The 12,351-nt window shown below is 47.9% G+C and overlaps 1 protein-coding gene across 9 annotated transcripts in view; it reads right to left on the bottom strand.

Annotated features, from left to right (window-relative positions):
- P2rx7 (purinergic receptor P2X 7) overlaps positions 1-11,744 on the bottom strand; it is a 42,458-nt gene extending 30,714 nt beyond the window's left edge. For all 9 annotated transcript variants that reach the window (XR_015446224.1, XR_015446223.1, XR_015446225.1 and 6 more), the window contains exon 1: positions 11,322-11,744. Coding sequence is in view for 4 of the 9 variants with exons in the window: in XM_004843831.4 (XP_004843888.2) it covers positions 11,322-11,446 (125 nt within the window). In the remaining 5 variants the exon portion in view is untranslated. The remainder of the gene's footprint in view (positions 1-11,321) is intronic.
- Between the last annotated feature and the right edge of the window lie 607 nt (positions 11,745-12,351).

The raw sequence follows: 12,351 nt of genomic DNA, 5'->3' as shown, positions 1-12,351 counted from the left end.
CAAAACTGGATTAGTAATGTTTATTATTTCTTCTCCTCCTCATCCTTGTCTTTCTCTTCATCCTCTTTCTCTTCCTCGTCCTCTGCCTTCTCCTATCGATAATACTGGGGATTGAACCCAGAGCTTTTGCACTGAGCTACATCTTGAGCCCTTTTAATTAATTTATTTTTAAAATTATTTTTATTTTTTGGTACCAGGGATCGAACTCGGGATCTTGTACTTGCGAGGCAGGCATGGCGCCACTGAACTAAATCCCTGGCCCCTTTTTATTATTTTTATTTTTAAGATAGAGTCTTGCTAAGTTACTAAGTTGCTTAGGCAGGCTCAAACTTATAGCCCTCCTGCCTTGGCCTCCCAGAGTGCTGGGATACATGTGTGCACCACTCTGCCCGGCAGTAATGTTGTAGTTTTTGAGTTGCGTGCTAGTACATGAGTGTTACGTTATTCACAATACATTTCAGTATTTTTGGAATTCATTTAAAAAGACTGTCAAAAGATGTCGGGACTAGAGATCCAGATTAGGGACCCAATCAACACGTGTGATGCAGAGTTAGTGAATGGAATTCTGTATACATCTATGGTAATACTCATTCAATCATAAGTCCCACCCTAGCTTCATAATATCTCCATAAAACATGTGATGCTCTGTGGAGTCGCTATTGCTGCATTCTCCCCGAACACCATTGAGTCGGTTTGATCCATTTGGGAAACTCCATTCTGGGCTCTCCTATTCATTCTAGAATGTGCCACATGTTATCCATCTGCCTTAAGAGAATCCGGGCCTCTCGTCCTCAGAAAACTTGTCTTGGTGTCATAACAAACGTACAATTTCAGAATCAAAATTCTCCAGAGCTGGGTCAAGGACAGAAAAGCGAAAGAGAAAGCTTGCAGTATCCTGCCCTTTGGGAGCGGGGTTCTAATGTTGCAACCTTACTTTTTGACCCTGTTGGTGACTCAGACAAGCCACGTGACTTCTGCAGCCCAAGGGTCTAGTCCTGAATGAGGGGCTCCTTTCCTGGCTGGCTGAGCCCTGACATTTCAGCTTTAAGAGGCTACAGTTCTTTTTTTTTTTTTTGGTACCAGTGATCAAACACAGGACCTTGCGCTTTCGAGGCAGGCAGCAGAAGCACTGAGTTAAATCCCCAGCCCCTAAGAGGCTACAGTTCTATCCATTCAATAGGAAGCAAGGCCACTGGTCCTGGAGCACACGGCATGGACTTGGGGCTGTAGCTGGGTGGAGAGGGAGGCTGGGCTGTGTGTCCCTCAGGCTGGCTTGACTCACCAGATGTAGGTGCAGGTGGCCGCCAGGAAGACGAACTGCATGTGCTGTGAATACGAAAGACCCTCGCAGTCGTGTACCTGCGTAGCTGGGCCTTCATGGTGAGCAGGGCTCAGAGCTCGCCCGCTGGATGTGTCGCTCTGCGGTCTGCTGTGCCTTACAGCTCTTGGGCCCCTTGAGCAAAGTCGCTCTAGAGCAAAAGGCGGGGCCCCGAACCCCAGCTGCCTGTACATCTGTTTAACCAGGCCTGGCCCTTAGCTCACCGCTGTGCCGCACTGTCTGCCCACCTGGGCCTTGGGTTGCCAGGAGTGCTTGCACGAGCACCTCTCACACCTGAGGCGTTAACTCCCGAGGATGAACATCAGGCGAAAGGGTGTGCACATTTTATATCTCCATCGTTTTCTCAATCCACAAAAGGTTGAACCATTTCATGCTTCCAAAGGCAAAGTGAGGGTGTCCACGGCACCTTTTTATTCTTTTTGGGGTTACTAGGGATTGAATCAAAGGCCTTCATATGAGGCTATTTCCCCAGTCCTTTTTCAATGTTTTATTTTGAGACAGAGTCTTTCTAAGTCACTAAGCTGCCTAGGCTGGCCTTGAACTTGTGATCCTCCTGCTTCAGCCTCCCAGAGTGCTAGGACTATAGGTGTGCTCCACCAAATCTGGCTGCACACACTGCCTTGAAGAGGCTCTTAATAAACAAGAGGGTGGCTGGGAGGGTGCAACTGACATATTAAAGGGTCTGGGTGGTGTGTTGGGGGCACTGGCCAGAGGGATGGGAATACTGGTGTGGAGAAGAAGAGAGACTCATCAGCACTGCAGAGCCAACTGAAGCAGAGGAGAGAACACAGGGCAGAAGAGTGGCCAAAGTCGAGGGACACAGAGGCTTGATTCTGGCTCAGTGTAAGAGAAAGGTCTGACGGTGACAGCCATCCCAGAACCGAACAGCCTCTACTGTGCTTGCTGGTTGATGGCAGTGAAGATGCCGATGACAATGCCGATGACAATTTCCATTTATCCCTTCAACTTCCCCCTCTCTCCTCTCTCCTAAAATAAAGCCTCCCCAAACCCACACTATTCTGCCGCCACTCAGCTCTCTCCTTGTCTGCGAGAGTGAGTCACCACATCCATTTCCGGCTCCATTCACTCTCCGCCCACGCCAGTCTGGCTTCCAACCTTGCCAAGGCAATGCCACTAAACCAACACACCCGATCCTCCTGGAACGCAGCGGCACCGACACCCTTGACCATGTGGCACTGCCCTCAACTTCGAGGAATCCACATCCTGCCGGTTCCTGGCTCCCTGTGGCTGCCTCTTCTCAGGGCCCTTTGGGGACCTCTGTGCTCCGCAGCCCTTACATGTGCTCCTTGCAGGTCTGACTTCCTGTCCCACCTTCCTCTTCTCCTGCTGCTTAGCTGCAGCTTCCATGGTTCTAGTGACCCACATGCTGCGAACGCATGCTCTGTAGCTACATCTCCAGGCTCATTTATTTATCTACCTATTCTCACCAGATGCATGTGTGATGGGCAGCCACAGGGGTGGGGACAGGGAGTGACTGCAAATGGGTATGAGGGGTCTTAACAGGGTGACAAAATGCTCTGAAACTGGCTCGTGGTGATGGTTGCAAAACTTGGCAAATTTACTAAAAATCAACACAGTGACTTAAAATGGGTAATTTTATGACACATCAATCATATCTCAATAAACTTGTGGAAAAATAAAGGAAAGGATTTTTCAAAGGGTGTCAGGCAGTGCATACAAGGTATCAGAGGGCCAAAACCAGGTTTGCTTGGACACTGGACAGCAGGGACTGTCCCACAGAAAGATCTCTGCTGGCCACGTCCGGCCCCACATGGGAACTAATGGGGAGCAGCCTGTGCTGCTAGTGTTGGGGATCTAGGACCAGGACCTCAATCTCCACCACTCCTTAAATGAGCGGGAGGCCACCAGGGCCACGCCTCCTGTAGCAGGCTGAACAGTGGCCCCCGAAATAGCAGATCCCAATCACTGGAACCTGGAAATGTTACTTTACTTTATTGGGAGAAAGGCACTGTAGATGTGATTAGGTTGAGGACCTTGAGATGTGAGATCATCCTGGATCGTCCAGGTGGGTCTGGAAGGCCATCGTGTGTGTCTGTATAAGAGAGGCTGAGGGAGATTTGATCACACACACACTCACGCACGCATGCACGCACGAAAGTGTAAAGAGAGCAGAAGGAGATTTGGAGATTTGGAAGACTGGAGTGGCAGGGACACAAGCCAAGGGACACCAGCTGCTGCAAACCCCTGAAAGACACAGGAATGGACTCTCCCAAGAGCCCCTGGAGAGACTGTAGCCTTCCTGGTGCCTTGATTTCAGCCTGGTGATCCTAATGCTGGACGTCCAGCTTCCAGACCTGTTAGAAAACACCTTTCTGTTGTTTTCAGCTTCCAAGTTGGGAGTTGTTTGTCACAGCAGCCCTAGGAAACATATTTGGCCACAAGAACAAGTGGAAGCCAATATACCACATTTAAACACTTCGCTGTCATAAGAAACTTTAAAATAAGATAGGACTCTCATGTACCCTGATGAGCATGCCTTCCTTACAATCTGAAAAGCAGAGTCCAATTCTGAGTTCTTGGAATGCTCAGAATTCCATGCCAGGATGTGGAGGTGCTGGGTGACAAGGCCTCTGGCCCACAGCCCACCGCCTTCATACTCACTTCTGGTCCCTTACACACATGTAGTGTGGATGCCCGGACTGCATGCCCACGCTTCCTGCGTGCCTGCCATCTATCTGCACACAGCCACCCCTCGGAGCATGTCCCTGGATCAGGAACATTTAGAAAGCAAATTCTGGGGTCCTGGGTGCTCAGAGCATTGCGGGAGGAGAGTGCAACTCGGGGTGGGGATATCCAGCTCCTGTGACAGACGGAATTCTAAGATGACCATAAGAGTTCCTGCATCCTGCTGTATATATCCTGCACAACTCTCAGAACTTTGAGTACTACGGATATCTTTCTACCATAGTTAGGTCATGTTTCATGACCAAGTTTCATGGTACAGTTGACCTTAGAACAGGAAGTTTATCTTTCTGGGCTTAACACAAGTGCATGAGCCCCATAAAAGAGGAAGGTTTTCTTAAACTGGTGCCAGAAGAGAAGCCAGAGGTTTGAAGCACAAGGAAGATTCATTGTGTCATTAGTGGCTTGAGGATGGGAAGGGTCACACAGGAAGGGACATAGGTATCTGACGGTAAGGAAGCAGAGCTCTCAGTCCTGCAACCTCAAGAAATTGAATTCTGTCAAGCACAGATCAGCTTAGAAGTGAACTTTTCCTCAGTGTCCCCAGTCAAGAACTCAGCCCTCTGACATCTTGATTTAGGCCTGTGGGGATTAATTCATTTGCTGTATAACAAATAGAAATGAATACACCCCCACAGACTCCATAGCGAAGTTTGCTGCCAACAGAGGGACAGAGCAGGACACTCTGAAGCTTGGGGTCCAGGGAAGTGGGCACCCAATTGTTTAGGTCAAAGGATAATACTGCTCCCTACTCCTAAATTTGAATTCACTCATACTCACCACCCCATGTTTTGTCCTCCATGTTATTCCAGAAATCTCGGAAAGAAATACATGGAGACACAGAATTCAGGTGAAATAATAAAAGTTCTACTTATAAGCCGGTGGGACTGCCAGAAACAGGTCTGGTTCGTATCCTTGCACCCCTTTGTTCAGCGTTTCCTTTTTTATATCCTTTTTAGCCATTATCTCATCCCTAGTGGTCTTTGATATGTAAATACAATTCCAGTTCCTATTTACAAGTCACAGACACAGGATAGGCACATATACATTGTAAATTCGTCCAGGCATTGCAACTTTGTTAGGTTAATGAAGTTACTGGTTAAAGAGTCAGATTACCATCACCTTAAACAATGAGAGTTGGGGGGGGCAAATCTTAAAGGAACACATTACTTATTTTGCATCTACAACTACCTTAGTATTCAATCTACTAAGTTATCTAAAACTTCCCTATCAATGTCAAAGTGCTGCATGGTGCAGATATTTGAAAAGCTTGGGTCTCATGCTATATCCTAGCTGCAAGGGAAGCTGGGAAACTAGGTTGTAACATATACAGCAGAGGTAAAGGTTATAACAGAGGGATTTTTTCCAAACATAGTAAGGCTGTCCAAAGTGTGACAGAACAGGTCTTACAGGATTATTTATGAGGCTCAAAGATCCTACTCCATGACCTATGTTAAGAACAGAACCTGGCACATGCTCAGCACTCTGCAGTACTAAGTAGGTATTATTACACTGGAAGCAGAGCCTACTTCTAACATGAAAATATGGGCATAAAATCTTTAAGGTATTCTATTTGTTTGATCATTTTCAAAGTGAGATGTTGCAGGTTATGGAGGAAATAATCCTGCATGCTTTCCCAGAACCCTCAGAACAAAGGCTGTCCACAATCTGTGGCCTCTCCAGTCCCTGTCTAGTCCCTGTGTGGGCACATATGTGGTCCTGTGGATCATTCTCTTCCTGGTGCTGTGCTAACTGCCCAGGAGGGCTGGACATGCCCAGCCCCAAGTGGGAGGCTCGCTGGAGTGCTCCCCAGAGCCCATGGGTGTGTGACACAACAAGATAGAAAAACTGGCCAGCCAGGCAGCTTTGCCTAAAGCTAAAGTCATTCACTTGAAAGGAATATGTTCTTCCCTTTTGTTCCCCTCCCTTCCCTTCCCTTCTTTCCCCTTTCCTTTCCCCTCTCCCCCTCTCTCTTCATGTCAGTGTTTCCAGCTCCTCAAATGTTTTGATGTCATACGTTAACAAAAGGGCCCACAGATGGTAGTGGCTGGGGGGGTTTCATCGCTTGCTCGACATCCCTAACAATAGGATAGTCCTCAACTTGCCTCTCCCAGGTCTGTTCATGGCACCAGAGCATCATTATCCACCAGAGCCATGAGTCGCCCTTCACCCCCTAGAAAATCCATTGGTCCTCCCCCGAAACACACTCCAGCTTTGTCCACATCTCTCCAGACCCACCACCCCAGTCCAGCCACAGCACCATCTTCTCTCTTCTGGGTGACTCTGGCTTTATTCTTGCCTCTCCCACGGTCCTCACTCTCCACACGGCTGGCTGAGCTTGTAGACACGTGACTCAGATGGCTCCAGTCTCCTGTGTCAAACTTTCCAGAGCCACTGAGAATCGGATGCCAACTCTTCCCTTTCCCGGCTCCTGCTCTTTCCTCTCTCAGAATGTTCTGGAGCCTGCTAGGCTTGCTGTTCTTTTTTGCTTCTAGGCCTTTGCATTTATTGTTCTGTTGGTCCCATGTGTCATGTGGCTGGATTCCTCTCTTGCAGTAACTCTTCTCTCATTCCCCCTGTGCCCCAAAGTCTGTCGCATCACCAGAGGCAAGAATGAGAAGAGAATATGATGAATTCCCTCATGTTTCTGCTCCCTTTAGAGGCCATAGGAGCCATGGCCAGGTTGGATTTGCTCCTCCCTGTCCTCTGGTGCCTCCTCCACCTTCATGGTGGCCTCCAGTGGATGTTGCCCAGAGGAGGAGAAGAAGCAGCATTTGTGAGTGGAGTTTGTTCTGTTTCCCTCTCAAACTTCCCTAATCTTCTCTGGGCATTGGACAATCATCTGAGAGGACTGGACTTTGGGGAAGGGGGAAATCTTCCCAAGAGAATGCAAATATCTTTTGCTTCTCTGCTTATAAGTCTCCTACAGCTCTTGTCTTCCTTGGAATAAGATCTGAAGAACTCATCGAGGTGGTAGACTCACAGGTGTCTTGGTTAAGTGTGGGTGGTCACAAGCAAACTGAACAGTAGTGAAGTATCAGGTGAGTCAGCAGCCCCCATGGTCCAAGCAGCATCCATTAGTGGGGAGCAAGTCTCCTGAAGGGGCTGAGGAAGGCCCTAGGTAAGGAGACAGAGGGCCCAGCCACAGCATTAACCAGAGGCTGAGTCTCCACAGCCCACTGCAAGGCTAAGATAAACCAGGACAACTGATGTAGACTTCAGAGACCCTGGAATCTCTGGCTTTTGAAAAGACCTTGTCATAGATATTTGGTTTTTGTCTGTCTAAACTCCGTGCTTCTTTTTCCCACTCCTGGTAACAGAATTCTTTCCTGAGAAAAATCCACTGGATGTCTCACTACTGTGCCAGGTCTCACTACTTCCTGACACAGGAATTAGCACATGACCCAGGGCTGTCCAATCAGATGACATCAAGGCCACTAGCTACAGTGATTGGTTCAAGAATGGGTATGTAGCTCAAACCTGACCAATAAGAACCTCTCCTGGGACTTTGTTGACAGAGTTACCAGGAAAGGCTTGTTTGTTCCTCTGGGATTGAGGAAAGAGGATGTGAGGATATGAGTGTGCCATCTTGCTATGTGAGAACCTGTTCTGGAAGAAGCAAACTTAACGATTTAAGTTTTGATTTTTCAACTTTACAATGGTGTGAAAGTAATAGGCATTCAGTAGAAACTGTACTTCCAATTTTGAATTCTGATTTTTTTCCTGGGCTAGTGATATGGGCCACATTATTACTATCTGGAAATGCTGAGCAGTGGCAGGGAACCTGAGCTCCCACCAGTCACATGAGCAGGAGGGTCCATGACTGACCTCTAAGGGTGCTGTTTGCCAAGCTGTGATGTATGATGGGTTAGGGGCCCATAACCCCATCATCATAAGGTCAAGGAGCATCTGTAGAGCCAAGTAGAGCCAAGCTGTGGAGAGACAGAACCACCTCGATAGGAGAGTTTGAACTCTTACATTCACCCGTTTCTAAGGACAGCTCCATGTCTTTGATTGCCCAGGTAGACAATCCAATAAATACCCCCGTGGATTTGTGGTTAACTTGAGTGAGATTTCTGTCACTTATCACTCCCCCCCCCAATTCTTACTAATAAAGTCCTGTTCCGCATCCTGTCCACCCAAGCCTGCAACCCCAGAAGCTGGAGTTGCTTGATGCCTGTTGTAGCTGAATCCCTGCCTCTGCCTCCAGATCTGAGCTCGGTTATGAGGCTCCGAGGAGCTCATCAGCCTCTTGTCTTGTTTCTCCAAAGGCCAGCCCTTGCCTTGTGTCCGAGGCTCAGTAGGGGCCTTGTTTTACTTCTTTAGCCAGTTCTTTGCTTTTTCAGCCCAAGCAGGGACAGATGGCCAGAGCCCATCACCTGCTGCTCTGTCCCGAACAAGGCTGACGTCTGTCTGGACTTCTGTTTGTGGTCCATACCAGTCCTACTGATGCCGTGAGCACTGTGAGTCCCCCATTTCCCAGATGCCTAAGTCTCATTTCCATCTAGGCCTCCCAGAGAAGCCCGAGGCAGCATCCCCAAGCTGTGTGCTTTGAGATTCCATCCAGTGAGACATTTCTATCCCACTAATGAAAAGAAAGAAAGCAAATCTAGCAATATTTGCCTTCCATTTTCTATTTTAAAATATAAACAGAAAAGAAGCATTTTACATGAGAGTTATCTTCTAAGGTCAGCACTTAAGATATGTGGTCAAAATTACCTTTGGTGATTCCTTAACTTGTCCACAGAGCATAGCAAAAAGATCTTTGCCTCCCAGCAGGCCCTTGTAGCCAGTTCCCCTTGCAGCTCTGAAACAAGATACTGTACTATTTTTCCAGTTTTGCTCCAGGTGAAGGTGAGGAGTTGGTTTATTTTAGGGGCCACATTAGGTGGAGATTTTGTATCTAGATTAAAGGGTGGAGTAAGTGTCAAGACGCTTGCGCTGAGAAGCACACAGGGACAGAGAGTGACAGAGGGAACCCCAGACTCAGGTATCCCATCTCATACTTATTCTAGGGCACCCAGTGGGGGAATCTCTGTACCAGGTAAATTACACCCCCTTCCATGTCACTATAGAACCTGGACAGCTGAATTTGAGGGAGTTCCCTGTTAAGGCATGATCCCACCTTCCGAAAGAAAAAGTAGTTGTTGTTATATGATGTTCTCACAGTCATCTGGTCTTACAGATACCATAGTGTGCTTTTAAGAAATTGTGGCATAGTTGGGCATGGTGGCACACACCTGTGATCCCAGAACTTGGGAGGCTAAGGCAGGAGGATCACCATAAGTTCAAGGCCAGCCTGGGCTACATAGAAAGACTTTGTCTCAAATGAATGAATGAATGAATGAGAAATTGTGTGCTGGACCCAAGAATGCTAGGAATCACTTCACCTGCTGCATGGAGTTGTGACACATAAGTCATGTACTGCCACAGAGGGAGCATTTACTAACTAATTATGCCCTTTGCCATTTTTCCTATGCTACCTGGCCTAAGTCTTATTTTAAATGTCTTATTTTAGAATTTTAATACATATGGTTATCATTTAATATTTGTTGAATAGTAAACATATGAATCCAATAATGATAATCCTGATGATAGCATTATTGATAACAACCAATACTTAATAAGGGCTTGCCATGTGCCATGTATTTCTCTAGTACCTTTGTATCCATTTCCTCATTTAATAGGCCCAACAATCAGCCCATTTCAGAGACAAGGAATCCAAGCCTCAAAGAGATGCAAGTTATTTCAATCCACATTTCCAATTCTCAAACCCAAGCCTGGATGTGATTACTTTAAGACTCCAAAGGAGAGAATGTATAGAAAAACATCTAATATATTCACAAAGATGATTTTTTTAGAACAGTTACCAGTTATGGAGCTCTTATCCTATGCCAGTCATCATGATAAGGGATTTTTACACCATTTCTTGTTTAATGATCACAACAACCAGATGAACAGACACAGAAACCTGAGGCTCAGAGAGGTTAAGTGACTTGGCCAGGGAGATGTGACTGGGATTGTAAAGTAGGTGACAATAACAGCTTAGCACCATCACCCCCACTGCAGGGGTGTGAAACAGGAAAGACGTTTCGTTTGCCACCAGAAAATGCAAGTAAAAGCACATTGTGAAACCATCTCCAAGTCACCAGCAGCAAAAGTCACAGTGACAAGGGCTGGGGGTTTGGGGAGACCAGGAGCCTCCCCCTTTGCCGGCTGAAATTGCGGAGGTGCAGCTGCTGTGGAAAACAGCCCAGCAGTTCCTCCGCAAGTGAAATGCAGAGACCGAATGACCCAGCAATTCCATTCCTAGGTCTGTATTCAGGAGAAATGAGAACGCTTGTCCACAGGAAACCTGTACACCCATGATTGTGGCTGCATTATTCATGATAGCGGGAAAAAAAATCCAACCCCAATGCCCATCTGTTGATGAATGGACAAATAAAATGGTCTTGAGCTGGGCGTGGTGGCACACGCTTGTAATCCCAGCATTTTGGAGGCTGAGACAGGAGGATAACCACGAGTTTGAGGCCAGCCTGAGCTACATATCTCAAAAAGCTAAAAAATTTTTAAAAGTTGTCTATTTATACAATGGGCTGTTATTCAGCCATAGAAAAGTATGAAGAACTGATACACGCCAAGAGAAAAAAGCCAGCTGCAAAGGACCACGTATGTATGATTCTCTTCACACGTTCCCAGAACAGGTGAATCTGCACGGACACAAAGTAGATCAGCAGGGGTCTGCAGCTGAGGGGTTGCAGGGAGGTCGAGAGTGACGGCTAAGGGCATGGGATTCGTTTGGGGCTGGTGAGTGTTCTAAAACCATGGTGATGACTGCACAGTGCTGCGAGTGCACTAACTGAGGTAGAATCATACACTTTAAATGGGCATGGAGTATGAATTACATCCCAGAGCTGTTAAGAAAAGAAAACAAGACTGGATCTTCCTGACATTTGGAGAGAACATGAAGTGACATTTACAAGCCTGGTCCTTTTCCTCCCGTGAAGCCTGATGAGTCACACGCCAGCACTGTCGCCAGGTGTGCCCCGCCATCCTTGCTCCTCCCTAGGAATACAGAGCTTGGCCCTCCCGCATGCCCCAGCTTCCTCCTGCTGCAGTCAGCACTGCTTTCTCCCAGCCTGTTTCGTGATGGCTTCTTAGAACTGAAACCCACATGGCGTTCAGGATGTGCACTGGGGCTGCACCTTAGGGTTTCCTGTGCTGTCTCGCACTGCGGAGACGCGCACACCCCACTTACCTAACGTAGGAGAAGACGATCATGTGCAGAACCCACTTAATGGTGCCATAGTTCACACTCTGGATTCGGGTCACCTTGTTTGTCTCATACTGGAAAACATCATTCCAGCAGGAGCAGCCCGGCATGGTAGGAGGCTCCTGCCCTGCTCCTGTGGACTTGGGCTCCACCGTCCCAGGCTGGACCACAGCAAGATCCCCCAGGAACAGCAAAATGAAACCTCCTGATTCTTAGCAGGAGCCTTGAGCTTTGATTCCTCCGATGACCTCAGTGTGGGGGCGGGCCCTGGCAGCCGCCCCAGATGCGCCGGGGATAAACAAGAAGAACAGAGTCCTGCAGGCTGGGCTGGCAGTGACCCCACCCCAGCTGGCGCCCCCGGAAGCCTGCACAAAGATGGTGTTCACAGAACGGGCATTTTTAGAATTCTCCCCACCCCCTTTGCTTTTGTTTTTTTGAACCCATTTCAACTGGCAGGAAGGGGCAGCCCTTCAAGTGACACCAGAACTTGCACTTCCTTTGTGCCTCAGAAAGGGTCTAGATCTTTCCATCGCCTTCAGCTCCACTCTGAGGTTGATTCATTTTTACCGCCTTTATTCAGCCCTGGACGTACAGCACTGGGTGAAAGAGTGTCCCCTCCCACCCCTGTCCTTGGCAATGCTCTGCAGACAGCAAGGGGAATCAGGTTAGCTGTGCAGAGAAAGGACTTTATTTCTGTGCCGGGCCTTTCCCACTTGATCCTCTAGGTTGACTCTGCACTGCTCTGTGTAGCAGCTGGTTGACCAGTCAGCCCCAGATCACCAGGAACAAAGCTGTAGTTCAATAAAATCACAACCAAACCCTTTTCTGCTCTTTCCCCTCTCCCCTTCCTCTTCCATCTCCTCCTCCTCCTGTTCCTCCTCTTTTACTGGTACTGGGGACTGAACTGTGCTAGACAGGTACTCTACCACTGAGCATTGCCAACCACCCCCCCTTTCAAATTTTTATTTTGAGAAAGGGTCTCACCAAATTTCCAAGGCTGGGCTGGAATTTGTGA

Source organism: Heterocephalus glaber, unplaced genomic scaffold, assembly GCF_053883595.1.
Source record: "Heterocephalus glaber isolate CG9 unplaced genomic scaffold, H.glaber_assembly_v1.0 deba00001687, whole genome shotgun sequence".
In the NCBI taxonomy this organism is placed as follows: Eukaryota; Metazoa; Chordata; class Mammalia; order Rodentia; family Bathyergidae; genus Heterocephalus; species Heterocephalus glaber.
The sequence above is the reverse complement of the archived record's forward strand: the minus strand, read 5'-3'. Positions and strand labels throughout refer to the sequence as shown.